We start from the raw sequence: 22,567 nt of genomic DNA, 5'->3' as shown, positions 1-22,567 counted from the left end.
GCCTACTCAGTGTAAGGGCCATGAAAGCCCTGGTTATGCAGTCCATCTCTGCCTCTAGGGAGTTGTCCATTAGATTTACCTCCCCCTGCCATGGAGAGACCTATCACCTTGGGAGTTGTGGAACCACTTCTTCCCTCATCTCAGATTCTTACAGAAAGATCTTTGTGGGGTTGAGACATGGACTCCCACTGCAAAGAGAGTCATACCATCCTGTTGACTCCTGGTGAGTGTGTCTTTAACCTTGGGTCCAACTAAAGTTGAGCCATCATAGGGGGCTTTCACAGAGGATGACTTAAAGCCTTCCACAAAGTCAAAAACATGCATCCAGGTGTGATGGCTCATGGGAAAGCTGGTGCCTGCTACTCTGGCCATGCCATCAGCTTCATTGGAGAGCAAACATATGGCCACAGTTGAGGTGGGTTCTAAGGTGTAAAGCGGAAGTCCACCTTTTTCTGAACATCTGCGGGAAATACTCCCCAAGAGGGATTTGGTGATCTCTTTGGTCAAGTCTCTCTCTGAAATCTGGTTAGTGAGCCAAATAATTCAGGGATCTAAGGCTGACAGTCATTGATGTGTAAGCCCTCTTTCCCAAATCTGTCCATTGCCCTAGACTCTCTTAGGAGGGTAAACAAATGAACTCTCTTCCACTAGTTCTTTCCTAGTGGCTGCTACTACCACCACAGCATCTACTGGTGGACACTTGCTCCAGTGTTTCCTGGTCTTAGGTGCATTTAAATGTGATCTACTTTTTTGAGGATGGGTTCCACCACATTAGGGTCCTTCCATGCCCATTGATCCATAAGGTTGATAAGGAGATCAATGGGTACCACCCAGGCTGATGTTGGTTTGGAACCAAAGGCTTCCAAGAACACTGATTCATCAGACAAAGGGTCTTGGGACAATCAACCCCCTCACTGCTTCAGCAATTTGAGTATATGGCCAAAAGTATTGTAGGGATCCCTCACCTTCCTCTAAGTTAGTGGCTTTGTTGAATTACTATGCAGAAGAGTCTATGTGCTTCCATTTGAATGTCCTCTTTCTGTGAATACCTTCTGGTGGAGGAACAGAAGGTTTTGAATTAGAAGGGGAACTGACAATGTAGATCTCCTTGAAAGCCCTTGGGACCAGCTGTCCCTGTTAGACAAGATGATGAGGAGAAGAAGCTGACCAACTGGGGCTTAACCACAGCCATGCTGGTTAGAGACAACTTCTTTTTAGAGCTTGATGAAACCCTTTCATAAGCTTTGAAGACCAAAGCCACTACTAGCACCGAGAATGCTCTCCAGTCCAAGGAAGGAAGTGAGCCATCAGCACCAATAACTCCAGGTCCCAAAGCTAATCTCAGATCACAGCTATCTTGAGTAGAAGGCATGAGAGGGAAGGATAGTTCCAAGTATCACGGTATTGACTCATCCCTGTAAATTGGCACCAAAGCTTCAGCATCATGTCTTCTCTTGATCAGATGACATAGGTGAAAAAAGAGATATGGAAGCAGTCATTGTGAAAGTTGTCAGTAGCTCTGGTGCCAACAAAGGTGCTCCAGTTCCAGTCAGATTCAATAACACTGGGCCCAAAGGATGGATCTGTCTGAATTCAGGAAGTGGGAGGTAGGATAGCCAACGCTTGGTACCTTCCCAGGGAACAGTATTGGAATAACCCCAAGCTAGATTTGCATCCTCAAAAACTTTTCATCATCTTGTCAACAACTAGCTCTGTGAAACTTTGAGATGAATGAGTAGATGATACTACCGATGGTGGTCTGGAGGATCTCTTCTCCTAAAGAATAGGGAAGTGCAATCTGGGACTCACCTGTACTGGGGAGTATATAAATCATAGAGGAGGAGTTCAGACCTGAAGAGTCATTGGTTCCAAACTTTGAGCACTTTTCAGGTCAGACCTGACTAAAGCTGTCAGCTCTGGAGAGGGCTTTTTGGCAGTCTTAACTGGAGATTTTATATTTTCCTTCTGCCTTTTATCCATATCTGTATTCATCTCTTTCTCTTTTTCTTGCCTTTATCTTTAGATTTAGGCTGGTCTTGTTTCTTGGAAAGGGATACAGAAGAGCTTGAAGAAGTAGTCCTTGACTGTGATGGAAGGAGACCCTTAAGAGCTAGCTTGTTCCTTCTAATCTGGAGGGACCTGGTGCTAAAGGCAGTGCAAGACTTGCAGTCCAGATCCAAATGTGCAGCACCCAAGCAATACACACAATTGGAGTTTGGATACTGGGGTGGGAGAATATGCCCACTCTGAACACTTTTTTTAATCTGGAGGATTCAGACATGGTTGAGGACAGTGGAAAAATCATAGAAGAAAAAATGAAGATTAAAATCACACAGTCCTTCTCAGTAAACTAATATCAATACTAATACTATCATATATTATTTTTTAAACTATGACAGATTCTGCCAAAATGCCAGAAAAAAACACAGAAGAAAAAGAAGAGGACAGTTAAACAACAACTGCACCAACAAACTAGCTAAAAGCTACACCTAACACAATCTACAAACAAGAAAGGGACAGAAAGATCTCTCAGCAGGATTAGTCTTAATCCACAAAGGATACACTGCACTTATATGGTGCAATATTTATGCAATATGGTGCAAAGGAGAAAGTCAAATTAATCAATATAAAGAAGGCAACCCCAAAGATATTTGAAGAGAAATACAGGCAAAGGCATCCAGATTTAAGTTAAAGAAAATAAAAGTTGAAGTTATGGAGTGCCTGTGAAGTGAAGGATTTGGTGTAGAAGGTGTAACACAGGTTACATCACAGCATGATGAAGTGAGTCCCCAAAGTAAGGAGAAGAAGAAAGATCAGGAGACATCTGAAGAAGAAATATGGAAAATAGAAAGAAAAAGAGATTTAATATGGTGTAATATTTAAGCAAAGGAGAAAGCAAAACTAACCAATACAAAAAGATATTTGAAGACAAATACAAGCAAAAGAATCCAGACAGAAAATTTTACAATACAAAAGAATAAGAAGACAAAGAGAAAAGGGAGATTAGTAATGGAGAGGCTAAAGAAATAGAAACTGAGGTTATGGAGTACCTGTGAAGTGAAGGATTTTGTGTAAAAAAAATCTAATTCAGAAAGCACCACAACAGGCTAGAGCAATGGGTCTCCAAATTAAGGGGAAGCTAGTAGAACAGGAAGCAATTGGTTAGGTACCATATGAACATATTTTGGAGCCTTCCACAGGAAACCAGTATAAACATTCACTTGAAGCTAGACAGCAACAGGAAACTTGAAACTCTGATGGAGTCAATGTTGAGGAGTGATAGGCCAGTGAGTTCCAATTAGACAGAGCAACAGATGGCACAGGATGAAACTGAAGAGAATGTGCCACAGGAAGGCGCTATAGAACTTTCTGTAGAATGCCTGCTGGAAATGGGGAAAAAAAAGTGCCCTCAGTTTAGAAGAAAATGAGCTAAGAGAAGAGCTGCTTAATTTAATAGACATAGATAGACATATTAAGATCAATGAAAGAAATAGACAATAAAACCCAAAAAGTCAGAGGTTTGATAAAACAAATGAACACAGTAATTTGGACTGTCCATAGAGATCCATGTGATATAACAGACGTAAACAGGATATATTACTGTGCAGCTAAATTAGTAACTGATAAAGTTCTACCACAAGAACACAGTGTAGTGCAGGAAAGGAAGGGGAGAAATTGAATACCATCATGGAAGTATTGAATAGAGAAAACTATAAAGCAATTAAGACAAGAAGTGTCACTGATAGAAGAACATCAAAGAGGGAACAGATCAACAAAATTACTAAGAAAGATAGATGTGATAAAAGCAATGTGCAGTATTAGAACAGACCAGGATCTCTCATGCACTATCGCAAATAACAAACTAAAAATCACAGCACAGGTGGAAAAACTTTGAAGATACACAGATAAATATAAAAGAAAACTACAAAATAAGCAATTTACTGATGACCCAAAAAGGTTTTATAGAGAATTGGGAAACAAGGTAAAAGGAATCGAAAGACCACAAAAAAATAAGAAATAGATACATTTTGGAGAAGTATCTATGAAGATCCTGTGGAACATTACAAAGTTGCTAAATGGATAGAAGAAGTAAAAGAAAGAATAAGAACTTTAAAAGTACAGGATATGAAATGGGATGAAGTAACAGCCAGAGAGATTGAAACAAAGTTAAGAAAAGCTTCTAATTGGAAAACCCCAGGCCCAGATGTAGTACCTAACTTTTGGTTAAAATTATTAACATCTTTGCACAAAGATTTAGCCATGAGTAAGAACTATTTATATGCGCACCCTGAACAGACACCAACCTGGCTAACAACAGGAAAAACAATGCTCCTACTTAAGAGTGAACCTACAAGCTACCCTAAAAATTATAGCCCAATAACTTGCCTTCTGACGACGTATAAACTATACATGGGAATTGATGCAGACAGAGTTTATAATCGTTTAAAAGAAAACTAAGTTGTGGCATTAGAACAAAAGGGCCATATAGAACAAAGGATCATTTGTTGTTAAATAAAGTCATAGTGCAGAACTGTAAAAAGGGGAAGAATCTAAGCATGGCATGGATTAACTACAAAAAAGCATTTGATAGTATCCCACATTCATGGATAAAAGAGTGCTTAAAATGCATAGGATACACCATATACTGATAGATTACATTACAATGAACATGAAACAATGACAGACCACTTTGCAATTAAGCCATAATAAAGGACAAATTATTATCCCAGGGATAAAAATTCAAAGGGGGATATTCCCGGGTGACTCTTTGTCACTGCTGCTATTCTGTCTTGCCCTTAACCCATTAAGCTGTCTAATTAACACCTTAGGTCATGGCTATAATTTAGCTCCTAGAAAACAACAAAGTGTAAAGACTTGTCATCTTCTTTTTGTTAATGATTTAAAACTTTTTAGCTCATTAGATAAGAAACTGAAAGCACAACTGCAAGTTGTCAAAACTTTTTCAGATGATATAAGAATGTTATTTGTTCTTGATAAATGTGCAAAAGCAACCCTTAAAGCAGAAAGACTGCAGCACCAGGAAAACATCAGTTTGGGACAAGAATGTGATAGAAAAAAACTTGAGCAAGAGGGAGTGTATAAGTACTTGGGAACTGATGAAGGATCAGCAATAAAACATGAACAAGTGCAAATAAAACTTAGTAAGGAATACTGTAGAAAACTTAAATTAATCCTGAAAACAGCATTGATATCTAGGACAAAATCCAAGCTATAAACTAATTTGCTCTTCCTGTCGTAGCTTACAGTTTTGGAGTGATTAATGCCACAAAACATGTTGGATAGATTATATAGGAAAACAAGAAGGTTGCTTCATGCTCACCAAATGATTTATAAAAATCAGTGCATACCAAGATTGTAAACTGTATTCCCCATTCCAAAGGAGGGATGGTCCTCCTTGAAATTGATTACATGTATAGATCTGCAATCGTGAGACTCCACACATGGCCAATTTCTAGCTCTTTCAGGTCCTCAAAAAACCCACTTTAGTGAAAGTTTTGAAACGAGAATAAATCTAAGTTGACTACTCAGCCAAGCTCCTTGTGGTCCTGCAGAGTGGTGCTAGCAGTAGAGAGGCTAAAAGAGCAACTGCTAACCTGATAAAAGTTTTAGAAAACTTCTGCTACTACCTCATGTTGATCAGGTGCAGAAATGAAACTGCAAGCTGTTCTGTGAACAAATTGGTTTAAAAAGTTTAAAGTAGACAAATGTGTTTTGCACCTGCACTTTTAAAGTTGCCCTGTTTGATTGCATTTACCTGTTGAGGCTACACACTCAAGTGTTGAACTAGCCTGTGCAACCATTATTTATTGCACTTTCCTGCTGTTGAAAAAAGAAAACAAATATCCTTGTTCCCATCTTTCCTGACCTAGAGTAGTCAAATACAGGCTTTGCTGTATTCTGGACTTTTTGAAAAGAAGACGTGCATTGCCCATTTCACACCCAGTGATAAAGAGGCTTCTTTGTCAGAAAATCACCAGTGGCAGTGGGGAGCTTGGAGCAGCCTATCTATCCCTAGTAGGATCTTAGAAAAGAATCTGGTAGTCTATTGGCCGTTTTGGGCCATTTTCTAGCTCTTTCAAGTCCCCCTGTATAAAACCTGTTTTAGCACGATTTTGCGCATACTGCAGCATCATTGGGTTTAAACCATTCTCGGCTCCACAAAGTCTGCTCTTCACTTTTTCCCTTACAACTGATCTAGTTCTCATAATAAACACCATATTCCCACTCTAAAGCCTGGCACTTGCTCACTAAAGCAATTATATAAGTCAGCACTAAAAAATTAAAAGCACTACACCCTCACAAACTCCCCTTAAGTACTTTGTTCCCCACTGGCCCTTTTTTTTCAATTATAAAGGAATTCCCAATACTATTCTAGCATGTCCAAAGGTCAGTTGTCAATCTCCTCTCTGGTCCAGCTGGTGAATCTGGGAATCTTAAGGCAATGTTATAACTGCCTCATGTACACAGACAACCCTCTCCTCCTCCCAACAAATTCCAACACATATGAGAGATGCAACCATATAGCCAAACTGGAGGATAAGCTCTCTCAACTCAGTACTGGCTTAACCAGTCAGGAGGAGAAGGAAACCACACTCACTACAATTCCAGTCTCACAAAGACCTACCATGACAGCAAACCAAACACATAAACACACAAAACATACTCGGAGGCTCTAAATAAAAATCTGCCTAAGCAGCAGAGACCTCCAAAGCAGACACCCAAGCAACATCTACCCCAAAACAAAACATGTGCAACACATAGCTCACAAAGCCAGTGTGCCGAATAGTCACAGCCCTTAAGGCTAAACAACACACCTGATACACTTGTAATAGGTGACTCTATCGTCAGGCACACTGACGTCCCGCTCACCAGGCTGAACAAGGAGAAGGTCACGGTGAGCTGCCTGTCGGGTGCTAGGATCCGTCACATAACACAAGCACTCAGATCACTCCAAGGTAAGTACAAATATGACTCAGTCATCGTCCATGCTGGTGTGAGTGACCTGAGACGTACCTCCCTGGACTACATGAAAAGAGACATAGAGGAGCTCTCTGAGCATGTAGCCCAGGCCGGTATGACCCTGACCTTGAGTAGCATCTTACCCTCACCAAGAATGATGCCACAATATGAAGACAAGATGATCAATTTCAACAATTGGCTTAAGGATTGGTGTCATTCAAAGGGGATCCAATGCCTGTCTGCCTGGGATGACATGCTTGACAAGCCACGATGCTTCGCTAGGGACGGCTTGCACCTGTCATCCCTGGGCTTTCGGATATTGGCAAAGGCTCTTGCCACCCCCATACTGCCTTTTTTAGGCAAGGCTCAAAAGACAAACCCACCTCCATAGGTATCACAAGGGATAAGAAACTAAGAGTAATGCTACTCAACGCCAGAAGTCTAAACCTCAAGATGCATGCACTCGAAACTCTCCTTAGCATGGAGAACATCAATATCTGTGCAATAACAGAAACCTGGTTCAAGGCTCCCGAGAGCACCCCAGCACTACCAGGTTATACCTCATACCATGTTTTTCGGCCCCACAATTTGGACCGAACCACAAAAGGAGGGGGAGTATCAATATTCGTCAAAGATACCCACACCTCCAGGTTGGTGGCACAGCAAAAGCATCAGAGACTATCCATGTGCAACTAACAGTGGGTAAAACTGCCTTCCAGTTTATAGCCTGCTACAGACCACCCTCCCAAACCCAGGAACCCCACTCGGCCTTCCTGAGAACACTGGAAAATATGAAGGTCTCTCCAAACACCATTATATTGGGTGACTTCAACTACCCTAACATAGACTGGGAGCATTACTCTAGCTCCAACACCTAGCCCAAAGGTTCCTAGAATTTATAAACTCAAATGCTATGGAACAACTTGTTGCCACTCCCACAAGAGGGGAAAACATACTGGACCTGATCATCACCAACATGGGGACTCTATGCTCCAGACTAGAAGTGTATCCCTCACTGGTAAGATCAGACCATAAACTAATCTCACTAGATATTCACATCCCGATCCCAGCCCCTGCCCAGAAAACCACAGTGAAAAACTTCTCTAAAGCAAATTTCACACTCCTCAAAACCGAGGTGAAATCCTTCAAAGCCCCCGGGCCTATGGAAAATACGGCCCAGACCGCAGAATCCTTTATAAACGCATTCTATGAACACCTTCAGGAATGCATGGATCATGCAATCCCAAATAAAACCAAGACCCAATCCTCCAAGGTTAGGCGTCCTGTCTGGTGGACCCCAGCCATAAACAAACTATACAATAGAAGGAGGAAGCTACTACATGATAGAGCAAAATCCCAAAAAGGGAAGGCATCTCTGATCAATATTAGCAAAAATCTACGGGCACTCATAAAATCGTCTAAGGCCAGCTTCGAGAGAAAAATTGCACAGGACACTAAGGATAATCACAAGGCTTTCTTTAGTTATGTTAGGAACCTGGGTGGGAATTCCCAGATATGCTCAGAATTAGTCCAAAATGACAAAAAATACACCGAACCCACAGACATTGCCAACATCCTAGCTGACAGGTTCAGCGCAAATGTCTCCCCCCCTTCCCCACCAAAAGGGCAAATATCTATCCCAGCAGAGTGCTGCCCCCCTGACATCTCAGATGCTCAAGTAAGAGCCGCCCTCTCCAAAGCAAAAAACACAGCATCAATGGGACCAGACGGTGTCCCGGGCTGCATCCTACATGAACTCCAAGAAGAACTAAACCCAAACATAAAACTACTGTTCAATCTCAGCCTTACTACAGGATATGTACCCAAAGAGTGGCGTACAGCAACAGTGGTCCCTCTCCACAAAGGTGGTGCCTCAACAGATCCTGGAAACTATCGCCCCATAAGCCTGACTAGCTTGGTCTGCAAAGCTATGGAAAGGATCATCATGGACCTTATAAATAAAGATATTGGGGACCTACAGACACTGGATCCCACCCAGTTCAGCTTTGTTAAGGGCAGATCCTGCCTCTTAAACCTGGTCGATTTCTTTGAAACAGTCACCAAGGCCATTGACGAGGGGAAGGTGGTCCACACAGCCTACCTGGACCTTGCAAAAGCCTTCGATACAATACCCCACTCTGGCATTATAGATAAGCTCACCAGCTTAAATATAAACCCCTATGTCACTAGATGGGTTGCAAACTGGCTCAAGGACAGAACCCACATGGTTAGAATTGCTGGAGCCATGTCAGACTCCAAACCAGTTACAAGTGGCATCCCACAAGGCTCAGTCCTGGGACCTCTCTTGTTCGGTATATATTTCTCGGAGGTACAGGCTAACACGGAAGGACTGTGGCTGACCAAGTTCGCAGATGACTGCAAACTGGGCACCATAATCGACTCTCCAGCCGACACAAAGGGCCTCATAGAAACAGACAACTGGTGCCAGAGCCATGGCTTCAAGCTAAACGCCAAAAAGTGTATAGTCATCCCCTTTGGCAAAAACAAAGTGCCCACAAATTACCACATAGGTGGAAATCCATTAAGTACGGAAGAAGTAATTAGGGACCTGGGTACCCAAGTTTATAGCAATCTCTCATTTGACAACCACGTGGCCAAAGTGGTTAGAAAAACATTTTATATAGCCCACCTAATCATGAAGGGATTCACATCTAGATCAGGGGAGGTCATCATGCCTCTTTACTCATCCCTCATCAGGCCCGTAATTGAGTACAATGCCCCTTTTGGGATGTACCTTACCAGACACCTGCAGCAATTGGAAAGACCCCAAAAGTACCTCACCAAGAGGATCAAAGGGCTCAAAAAGATGCCATATGTTGCCCGGTTAAAGAAACTCCAGCTCTACTCAGTGGCATACCGCCTGCTCAGAGGCGATCTGTGCCTGACGTATAAAGCCATGTCCAACCCGGAATTAATGGACATGCTGCACCTCAGAAAATCCAAATCCCATCGAGCTATGCGCTCGAGAGACTTGAACCTCAGAACTGAAATAAATAGGACATGCTGGAGGGACAGATTCATAACCCAGAGGCTCCCATCACTCTGGAATAAAATCCCAGTCCAGGTTAGGCAGAGTCCCTCATTGACTCTCTTCAAGAGGAATCTTGATGAGTGGATGAGAGATTGTAGGTTTACCCCGGGTATCACTTCTGTGTCACTGTTAGACAGAGGCAGAGTATACTAACTTCGAAAAAGGGCATAGCAAAATTCATTTAAAATGGGTGGCAAAAGCCAAACACATTCTGGCTAGGCTTATAAATGCCCTAGGGCAGATAGCCTAGTATGAACCTATGAACCTATGAACCTATGTCTGCTAACCTCAAAAGACCCAAATGTAGTGAAAGTTTTGAAACATGAGAATAAATCTAAGATGACTTCTCTGCTTAATCTAGCAGAAGCATATTGGCATCAAGCAGGAATGGAAATCAAACCAGAAGTAGATAAAAATCAGGCAGCAACTGAATGTGCCAAAAAAACAAAAGAAAAAATATAATGTGAAGGACCAGATGAGAAGGCAAGAAATGGGGAAAATGCATAAATATAGTTGCAAGTATAGAAAATTTCTGGAAGAACCTCATGTTGATCAGGAACAAATGCAGAAATGGTTAAGGATAGGGAATTCAAACCAAGAGATGAAAGGTTAACACTGACAGCCCAAGATAGTGGTCTGTGTACAAATTGGTTTACAAAGTCCATTGAACATGTGGGAAAAGCAGACAAATGTAGGTTTTGTAAAACTGAATTGGAAATAGTTGCAGACCTTGTTGCTGATTGTGACATACTAATGGCAGAAGGACTGTATACTGAAAGGCATAATAATGTGGCAAGATTGTTGAACTAGGGATTGTGCAACCATTATGATATTCAAGTGGCTGAAAAATACTAGAAACATGAATCACAAACCATCATAGAAAATGATGAAGTTTACATCAAATGGGATTGTCCATTACCAAAAGTTCAAAAGGTGGATGCTAGAAAACTGGATCTAGTGATCCATGAAAAGAAGACAAAAGTAGCATTGATCATTGAAATCACCACACCCAGTGACTACAGAGTCTTACGTGCAGAGAGACACAAAGTCAGAAAATATCAGGATGTGCAGGCAAAAATGAGAGCAATGTGGAAGAAAGATACCTAGACCAGCCCAATAGTAGTAGCAGCAATGGATCTTAGAAAAAAGAATCTACAGTTGTATTTAGATATGTTACCAATACATGTAACTCCATACGAATTGCAGGAGGGGTCATTACTGGGCACACTGCGGGTGCTGCAAACAGCACTTCTGGCTGACATAAAAGATTGAAAAAACACTAATTTCATGAACTTGAAATCATACTTTGACTAAGGAATGGGGTCCATTCCCATCATGGTATTAGAAACCCAAAAGATTTGGAGAAATTAAAAAATAGGAGAGCTCTTCCACACATTTGATAACTTCAAGCAACAAATGAGACCTAAGCAGCTCAGGTGGAGTCCCAGGAATTATAGGTGGAGGGGGTCAGAGCTCTGGATCCGAAGAAACTTCAGAGTTGGTGCCGAGGTCAGATCGGGTCAGATCTGACAATCCATATGTTTGAAACAGGCAAAAATAAACAACAATGGATCTAGTTCTTTCCAAAATCTAAAATATTTTCTAAAAAAAAAAAACATTGGTGAGAATTGTAAACTGGCACACATAGGTCAAACATGCAGCTAAGTAAAAGTACAGACTACAATTTATCTGCGTAACAAGTTTTGTTGTAGAAATTGGAACAATATATGTAGAATAAAGATCAGGAAGAGGAATGAGGTCTAAGAGAAGGCAGGAATTAAACAATGTATATAATGTTAGACTAATGACAATTATAAAAAAAATATATGCGATGTATAATGTATATAAATGGAAAAATATTAATATTTTTTTCTGTTAATGTTATGTTTGCTTTTGTCTTAAGGGATAACAATAAAAGTATATAAAATGTACTAGAAAATGTCTAACAAGATGTAGCCCAATTTTGTTATGTTCTACCAATAGGCTAATAAAATGTGTCACCCTGCCAAGTTGCATTATGTAACTTTCCATTGGGGCTGTATATATGACCTTTATTAAGGGGGGATACAGCACAAGCCCAAACATATATGATTACAGAGTTGTCAGTATATCAGCAGTAAACATGATACATATATATATATATATATATATATATATATATATATATATATATGTGTATAAATATATATATATATATATATATATATATATATATATATATATGGATCTACTTTGTTTGATAGCAAACACATTTCACTGAAACTCATTTCGTCGAGGCCTCATTTCACTGAAAACAAATTGCCTGAGCACAATTCACTGAAAGTTCACTTCACTGAAAACTCATTTGACTGAAACTCATTTTGTCTAAACAGGTATATGCCCTGTTCTCCACTGTAGTGCGATCCTGGAGTTAGTATATATAGTTCAGGGGTGGGGTGGGGGGCACAGTCCCCCCACATAGTTTGGGTATATATTATCTTTTGGAAAGAGTTATTCATTCGACTTGTAAATATCCATGTTTATGGTTTACAACATTTAAAACAGATGGGGGGCTATGCCCCACACCCCCCAATGTGGGGGGCTGTGCCCCCAAGACACCCCCCTTACTATATATACTAACTCCAGGAAAAAACAAAAAAATCTGTTAGGAGAAAAATGTAAATAATAAAAATGTACAATAAACAGGTTGCATAAGTGTGCACACCCTTAAACTAATACTTTGTTGAATCACCTTTTGATTTAATTACAGCATTCAGTCTTCTTGGGTATACACCTGCCATCAATTAAAGAGATTCTAATTAATCCCAAATAAAATTCAGTTGTCCTAGTAGGATTTTCCTGACAATTGAATTGTACATGTTATAAGTCACATTAAAGGTGGGAAAAGTTTTGAAATGATTTATTGTGGTGTCTTTTTTATATCACAAAACTCTGGCATTTTAACAGGGGTGTGTACACTTCTTATATCCACTGTATATATGTACACATGCACATATAAATATATATATATAGGGGTTGGTATATGACTTCTGTTCAAGGGAAGGCACAGCACATATCTAGACTATATTGTTACTGAGCTCTCACTGTATCAGAAGCTCAGAGCATATGGACATCAAAAGCAAAATGCATAAACAGGCAGATATAAATATAGATATGTAGATATGCAAATATAGATGTAGATTACTTAATTTTGGACATGGTTTTGGAAAAAGGGGCAATATGTCTTTAACATATATTTTGCAGTTTATATTTTTGGAACATTTTCACAGATAACTAAGAAACATTCTGTATTAGCTAGCTATAACAATGTGATAATTTATCATTACTGCCATATAAAATAAGGCAGCTTACAACAAGAAAATCAAGAAGTAAGTTCTGTATCTGATTAGCAGCAAAATGAAGACTCTGTAGCTATAGAGACACCAGCCTAGATGAGGCAAGACATTGAGTTATATCTGGTGGAGCAGAACATGAATTAAAATATTTTTAAAACCTACAATTTTGTACTTTTCATGCTGACAGGAAAGCTGTGAGATTATGAAAAAGTAATTAGCAGAATATTGCTGTTTATAACTCTAAAAAGCCAATGTGTTCCATTTTCATTTTATTTTAACTTTTTTGTTCTAGCTACAGTAACAAACCAGTGTGGCTTCCTCTAGTGTCTCCTTAGACTAGAATTATGTAGATGGCTATAGACACACACACACACACACACACACACACACACACACACACACACACACACACACACACACACACACACACACACATAGAGAAGAAATGTAGAAGATACAACTTTTTGTTATTTCAAACATGCCACAATGAAATCTCATTATATGGGGGTGGGCAGTGTGATGCCATTAGATTCCAAACTGAAATATCTAAGGGTCGAATGAAAATTTTAGATGTGTTTTATATCTGTGTTCTGTATAAGACCCTGAAGATGACATACATGTATTTTATGCATAAGTACCAAATATAGGATTTACAAGCATTTCACTGTCACAGTCTGGCATGTTGCACAAGGATCTTTTTCATTAGAAGTGGATATATGTATTCCATTCAGATTGGATAATATAGTCTGAGGATGTAGTACCTCAGAGTACTCTTTTTTTCTCTGCCATTCTATGATCTTAAAGTTATTATTAACAGCAGTGGTGGGAATGCACGATTCCTACATCAGAGAGTACAAAGAGCAATGCCCTTTTGAAAAATATGTGTAAGGTGCAATAATAAATAATAAATGTTGCAATTTGCTGTTTTTCTGATTGAATAACAGTCTTTTTTGGGGGTCAAAACTCATACATGCAGGTATCACACTTCTAATACTGAGATGAAAATGGTGTATGGCCTTGTATACAAACATCATCAATTATTTTGGGCATTTTATTGTCATATTCTTGTATGTTACATTTTACTTACTTTCTGCTCAAGATGTGAATGCACATCATGTAAATAATATAACTCTGCTAAATTGCCATTATTTCTGAAGTAAAATCAAAATCATATATATTTCACCAGAGGAGTGGATATATGACTTCTGTTCTGGGTGAGGAATGCAACATACATTCATAATACACCTTTACTGAGTTATCATCACATCAAAAGTAAAAATCATTATTGCTTCACCAGACAAGGCTCCTTATTCGCTACTGCATTCATTCCATGACCATAGCTCATTGTTTTGGGAGTAGGCAATGTGGTGGTGTCAAATTTAGAGTGTAGTGGCATTGAATTCCTAAGGGAAGCATGACATACTTGTATTTTGATCCTAACTCTTCTATTATAGCTCACTGAAAAAGGCTTTGAAAGGGGCGCATATAAATGAACTTTTAAAAAGAGTAACAATGGATGGCCAACTTTATCTACTACAGTACTGAGGAATATCAGAAACATTTTCTGATATAGGAATGTACTGGAAGATTATTTCCTACCAACCAGTTCAGCGAGGAAGAAATTCTTATCTAGTTACATTCCGCAAATCCAATGAATCATGGTATTTGCTAGACTTAAAAGAAAAAAAATAATATGGCCCTAGTCATGCTCTTCCAATAACACTACTTCCTTCAATGAAGGCTAGGCATACTTTCCTGAACAAATTGTCATCTCTGCCTTTGCACTTCATGTCATGAATCTGAGGCAGATGGCAGTAATTCATTCTTCTGTATTAGAAAAGTGAAAGTCATTGGTTTTTATGCTTCTTAATACACAAGTGATATACATCCAAGATGATGGTTACGCATTCTGAGAGTTGAAGCTAAAATAAATGGAGGTTATAAGTTTCATTGCAATAATGCAGCCTAACTCACCCATAAGTGAGGAGCAGAGTTTTTGTGCTACTGAAATGAGTAGTGTACTTCCTAAAAAAAATCATGTTTCTGAGTGGCTTATGGTATTCCTTCTGCGATGGATGTCTTTCTGTCCTTGGCTTCAAGTATCCTTCCCTTGTATCATTTTCTTAAGTTGGGTTACCATAAATCATTTTATCTTTCTTATTTGGGAGTCAGATATTTGCAAATACAATTTATATATTGTTACATCTGTGGTCTCTTATATATGTGCATATTTAAATACCAAGGACCATAACTGAAATATCTGAAAAAGCTGAACTACAACTATAAATGATGCAGATATGTATTGTTTCTGAAGATATAGTGGGCTGATTAAGAAAGATTAGTGGGAGGTGTCCATGAGGTGCCCACCTCACAGTAGCCATTTCTTATTCATAGGGAGCCATACCATGGTGCTTTAGCATGAAGATGTGAAGCATTACTGTGGGCTGTCTCTGTTGCCATGCAAAATGCTAAAGAGGTATTCCAGGAGAGTGGACTATGCTAGTTAGCCATGTGTTCTCCCCTGAAAATTACTGCATAAAGTAATGTGCCCACTCATGTACACTTCTATTAAGGAACACAGCTAAATGCTCATGTTCACCTATCATGGTAAGTGCTGAAGAGTTTAGTAGGCAGTTAGTGTTTGGGGATGCATATGTATATGTGCAGAGCTGCATGTCTAAGCATATGTATGTGTGTGTGTGTGTGTGTGTGTGTGTGTGTGTGTGTGTGTGTGTGTGTGTGTGTGTGTGTGCTGGACTGGGAGACAACATTAGGGGATTAGTTAGGGAATAGGTAGGGTAGGTGTGCATGTGTATGGGTGAATGTGTTTGAGTGCAGTTTGGTGGGGGTGTTTTGTGTGTGTGTGTGTGTGTGTGTGTGTGTGTGTGTGTGTGTGTGTGTGTGTGTGTGTGTGTGTGTGTGTGTGTGTAAGCATAAATGAATGAATGTGTGGGCAGGGGGGCACCACACCCGCAGACTCCTATAGGCAAATGAACAAATCTTGCAGTACTGGGGAAAACACTAGACACTGGAGATACTGTGCATATCATGACTTAAAGGGCTTTAGAAAAAAAGTGTATCATGAAATATGTGGGTCAATGGGAAACACTAAACTCCATGGATACTCTTCATATTATGTTTTAAAGGCACTTAGAAAAAAAATTGAAGCTTGACAGATGTGAATCAGGATGGTACACTACACACCAGGGATAAGTCTTTACATCATGCCATAAACAAGATTCAAACCCTCTACCTACACACCTCATACAGATGATATTAGTGCTATGCACCAACACCACCAAACACCAATGATTCCTGAAAGTAGTATCTAAATAAATCTGTAAAGTGAAGAGTTTCAATCCTTGTACCCTTGACACTGAAAGCAGTAGCACTAACTCACTACACTAAATTATCTAGCAGTGTAGCCACCATTTCTTTACATAATAAGAAGAACAAAGCTCTGATATCTTGCATAATCTGAATTTTGCAACAGTCAGTGAGTTATGACAGAAATATACATATAAGAAGCTACTGAAGGAGCATGCTGTAACATCAGGGACAGAATCTTGAGAAGGATGGAGTGTGTTCATCTGGGAGAGGCTTCACTACAAAGCCTGAAGTAACATTAGATGACACCAGGGAGAATATATAAACTATTCATGCTAATCATTAAAAGAAAAATAGAACAACATGTCTAGCATCACTGTGCACAATACACACACTAAGAAAAATGGAACTTATATTTGGCATTATTGACTGTATGTAATGATCTGTGATTATAAAGGCAGGGACAAAACATAAAAAGAGACATCAGGGGTATTCTATTAACTCAGTGACTGGTAAAATGTATGTGGTGTATGTGTGTGTGTGTGTGTGTGTGTGTGTGTGTGTGTGTGTGTGTGTGTGTGTGTGTGTGTGTGTGTGTGTGCAGGAGAGTGAATGAAGGAAGTACCTATGCCAACATGATACATGGCCTGTTAATGTTAACTGCTGCTGGAAAGTGCTGATTAGCACTAATGGTAGATAAGGCTGATTCAGAGACATGCAGATTAGCAGATAATGAGGTCATTCCTCATGGCAACTAACACATCCTTGAATTGCAAATTTCCACATTGTATAACTAGACCTTTTCTGCCACCGCTGTTACCATCAGCCCTGGGGTTCTTTCTGTGTCCTTGGGTATATATTGGCTGATTCTCAGTGTGTTGTGATTCAACATTCTTGGAGTTGGTATATGTATAAATATATATGTGTTCGTGTGTGTATATATTTATATATATATATATATATATATATATATATATATATATATATATATATATATATGTATATATATATAAACACATATATGTAGTAGCAGTGTGGCAGGTTGAACCCCCTATGTCAGGGAGCAAAGAAGCGCAAAACCTCAATTTAAAAACACTTGAAATATTACAATGCAGTTTCACAATTCATTTTTTCTGTCTGAGTTGCTGCTATTTTTTTGAAGTTTTTAATTTATTTCACACTGTAAAATTTCATATTTCCAATAGAGAGATTATAATTGAAAAATCTTTAAATTTTCATATTTATTCTTCTGATATTCCACAATTTTTCTTTTTACCAGAGCCAAATAATGTAAACAAGTTGGCTGGAACTGTAAGGATCATAGTGCAAGTGAGGGTCCCAGTATATTCTGCATTTTTTGTTTTCCTCAGGCAGTGTATGTGGACAGACATATCAGTTATGCCAAGTGTCTTAAAATATGCTTGTTTTGGATGACATTAGTATTATAACTTTTAATATAAATGACATGAGAACAGTTTGGAGCTATAGGTTTGGCTGTGGTACTTTTCCCCAGATATTCTTCCTACAGGAGACGCATATAAGAACTCCTGAGCAATGTTGATTATCCATGCTAGGATATGAGAAGATTTTTCACGTTATATTGGATGCAGGACTAGGGGTATAGCAATGATACTTAAAGATAAGAAACTAGAAGTTAGGACCCTGCAGAAATTTAATGATAAGTGGAGAAGGAGGCTGAATCAATAAGATCTTGTACAGCTAGAGGTGATATTTCTCAGATTATCCAGGCCTGAATTTTTAGATGTTTCATCATATACTGGAGACAAGATGAGAGGTGTAGCAATGCTGCTGAAAAAATGAGCAAAATAAATTAGGACTATGCAGATATGCAGGTTCCTCAAATGTTAGTTTTCTCAGCAACTTTTTTGTGAGTCCCATTTGAGTGACAAATCAATTGCTCAACAGAACTGATTGCAGGATCAGTAAAATAGCAGGTTTGTTGTGCAGTTGGTATATTTATGTAGCAGCAGGTTTGAGGTCAAGATCCTCCTCACATGGGGCTTGCACAACTGAAAAAAAGCAGTATTTTTTGATCTGCATGTTACAAGTTTATGTCTTGAAGCATGCATATATTAATATCATTGTATTGGTTTTCAATATTTTGGGGTTGATAATCACATTTGTGGTATTTTTCAGCTGCAGTTATTTTACATACACCCTAACCTTAAAAGGCTTCCCTGAATCTGCCATGACAGAATCCTGGTGATCATTTACGTTTGAAAGTCTGAGCATTGACTGCCTATCAGCTGGCTAATTGTAGGGCTTCCATCCTATACACTTTTTTGTGTGCGGCAATGGCAAAATGATATGCCATAGTAATAAGTACAAGCTAAATCTTTCCTTCCAGACTTAATACAATCCCTGTTTTTAGAATTTGGAAAGAAATGCATTCTAGTTCCTCACAGTATGTAAATGTTATACATCCAGCAATGAAAGGGGTGCTGTGAAAACAGTCAGAACATGGAGGACTGGTTGTTCCTTACGTAACCAAATGCCACACAATAAATTGTCCCCCACTGTGATGGAAAGGTCATATGAATTGTTGGGATAAAGAATTACAGGTTTATGTTTAATTCTTGATCATCACAAAAGTACTTGCTTATGAAATTATCAAAGGAAAGGTTAAATTTCCTAACAATGATTAATTTGCTACATAGAAGCCTGGCACTGTTGAAGAGACACAAAGAGGGGAAACTCAGAATCCTCCTGGAACTACACTTATGGTGTCATAACAGGAGGTGATCTATTTGACCAATATGTCTCAAAGAAGAACATCCTTTGACGTAAAGCATTATTACTCTAAGGCCTTCAGACCTGAAAGAATATTATAGATTTTGTTGGCTCACTGAAGTCATTTCATGAGTTCCAAACCTTTGAAATTGCTTTAATGAATACCACACACAGCAAGCCATAAACAAATCATCCCTGCAACCCTCACACAAGGGTAATCCCCAATCTATTGTTATGTAATAGTGTACATTTTTAGTTATTTGGAACATTTTGTAAAGTTGTCACATTCTTCAATGTTGTGTAGGAGGGTCGGGTAGCAACTCAGTGAACATGATAAGCTATATGTTTTGCAGTGCCTGTGGTTGACCACTGCATCCCTGATGTAAACCCTTTATCCATGGAAATGCTTATGTAGTTCATTCCTCATCCATATGTTTATGCACTTGTTCCCTATGACAAGCTCCAGTTGCCAATATGATAATCGGTCTGAGTACATGTGAGCATATGTTATTTAACTGCAATAAAATAGATGTGTTTTGCAACGCTACCAAAGAAGTCTGTTAAATAATTTGGGAACAATAAATGAACCTCATCCAGACAATATTATATATGATAAATGCCTGAAGAATGCACGAGAGCTTCAGTGCACCTGTATTCCATCAAGACAATTGCTAAAAAAAAAAACATCAGATAGTGTAGAAGACTCCTGCCTCAACCTCCAAGTAATTAATAATTGCAGGAACCTAGTTGAGAAGATATGTATGCAAGAATGCAACCCTGTAGAAAGTAGGAAATCACACACACACACACACACACACACACACACACACACACACACACACACACACACAAACACACACACACACACACAAACACACACACACTAACAGAATACTCTGAAACATGTCATATAACGGGAAATAAAGGACGGAGTTATACAATGAGTAGTATGACTATTGCCTCATGGCAGGGGGGGGAGTGGGACAGCGGAGCTTGTGTCATGCAAAAAAAGATACTTCACATTTTTTCATTTGTACTGAGTTTCCAGTGAGATTAATTCATCAAGATGTGACATCATAAAGCTGAACATTGGAGACTCATAGGTAAAGACCTTTACTGCTAGCTTCATAGACAGAGGGCAAGGGGGCCTTTTTTGTCAGTAGCTAAGCTCAGTATATTAAAATTCTGAAAAGGTAAAAGCAAAAATATTGTGCATGTATTCATATTCTGGACAATATTTCTTCCAAATATTGTATATTGCCACTGTATAAAAGCTACAGCATGCTTTGGTCCTTGAAACTTAAGATTCTGCTTGAAAGAAAAATAAAACTGATAAATTTATAGATTTAAAAATGATCAAAGGCAGCAACACATCTTGAAATCAAGTTACTGTTCTTCTGTTGAGTGTCAGTATATATACTTCTTTGTTAACTATTTCCCGTAATATATTAGATTTTGTAAAACAGACCTTGATTCTCAACGTCTTGCTTGTTACCAGACATGAGCTTTCTCCTACATCATTTTACTGACTTTGTGGAAAAGGGAAGGCTTTGTTTTGATATGACATGATTGTCATAAATAGGACAGATAAAAGCTGTCCGGGCCATATTCAGGATGCCACAAAGCCAGCCCATTATCAGGCACTAATTCTAGAATAAACAAAGCCAGCTCCTTATAATTCTGAAAAAGCTAGGTGGATTCTGAGTGGTACCATTTTTACACAGACTGGAAATGAAGTAGTGATGAAACAGACTAGTTAAAGAAAACATACCTACCTGACAACTACAGATGTACAGTAATGTTATGGATGCATGGATAGGATTAAGATACAGAAGGCAACACCAATTCTGAATGGTTATCTAAGAACTTTTAACAAGGATGAAGTTGAAAGGCATAGCTCTGGCTGTAAAACAGGAAATTTAATTTCACATAAAGGCTGATTATTATGTTGCTATTAATGAATCACATATTCCAGTGCCTGAGCATGCCCAACCGAGAGGCTCCAGGAATTTGAAATTATGTCTTAGATAATTAGATAATTAACAGTTTCACAATGCTGTAATTAGTTATAAAATGGTATAGAAGAAGAAAATAAATGGTTTGAAATGGTTTGAAATGCTTTGCATTGTTTAATAAAGTTCAGTTGTGTCAAGATGTCATAAAATTTGTATGTTTTACAGGTTGCAAACTTGCTCAGATTATTCCAGATTCCTCAGATCAGCTATGCCTCTACCAGTGCCAAGCTTAGCGACAAGACCAGATATGAATACTTTGCAAGGACAGTTCCGCCTGATTTCTATCAGGCCAAGGCAATGGCTGAAATCTTAAGATTCTTTAACTGGACTTATGTTTCAACTGTTGCCTCTGAAGGAGATTATGGAGAGACTGGAATTGAAGCCTTTGAGCAGGAAGCTCGTCTCCGAGGCATTTGCATTGCTACCTCAGAAAAAGTTGGCAGGTCAAACTCAAAACATTCATATGACAGGGTTATTGAAGAGCTTCTTCAGAAACCTAATGCAAAAGTGGTTGTGCTTTTTATGAGAAGTGATGATGCTAGGGAACTTCTTTCTGCTGCTACACGACTAAATGCATCATTTACGTGGGTTGCAAGTGATGGATGGGGTGCCCAAGAAAGTGTTATAAAAGGCAATGAGATCACAGCTAGTGGAGCAATAACCTTAGAACTTGCCTCACATCGCATTGAGGAATTTGACAGATACTTTCAAGCTTTGCATCCCGAATCTAATTTACGGAATCCGTGGTTCAAGGAATTTTGGCAACAGAAATTTCAGTGTAAACTTCAAAATGGAAATGGATATTCCAAACTCTGCGATAAGAAGTTATCAATCAACAGTTCGAATTATGAACAGGAGTCTAAGATTATGTTTGTTATAAATGCGGTTTATGCAATGGCACATGCCTTACATAAGATGCAGAGGACTTTGTGTTCAAACACCACTCGACTCTGCAATGCTATGAAACAACTGGATGGAAAGAAACTGTACAAAGAGTATCTACTTAACATCAGCTTTACAGGTATGTAACAATTTATAATTTAAAGTGCTAATGTTTTATATTTCATCTGACATCACAGTTATGTCCTTTTTATCTTTGTCATGTC

The 22,567-nt window shown here is 38.9% G+C and overlaps 1 protein-coding gene across 1 annotated transcript in view; it reads left to right on the top strand.

Annotated features, from left to right (window-relative positions):
- The window catches only part of GRM3 (glutamate metabotropic receptor 3), a 980,615-nt gene that overhangs the window by 45,562 nt on the left and 912,486 nt on the right, over positions 1–22,567 (top strand). The window contains exon 2 of the mRNA XM_044088350.1: positions 21,627–22,482. Within this exon, the coding sequence (XP_043944285.1) occupies positions 21,627–22,482 (856 nt within the window). The remainder of the gene's footprint in view (positions 1–21,626; positions 22,483–22,567) is intronic.

This window comes from Protopterus annectens, chromosome 11.part0, assembly GCF_019279795.1.
Source record: "Protopterus annectens isolate FY-2018-M chromosome 11.part0, PAN1.0, whole genome shotgun sequence".
In the NCBI taxonomy this organism is placed as follows: Eukaryota; Metazoa; Chordata; order Ceratodontiformes; family Protopteridae; genus Protopterus; species Protopterus annectens.
The sequence above is the reverse complement of the archived record's forward strand: the minus strand, read 5'-3'. Positions and strand labels throughout refer to the sequence as shown.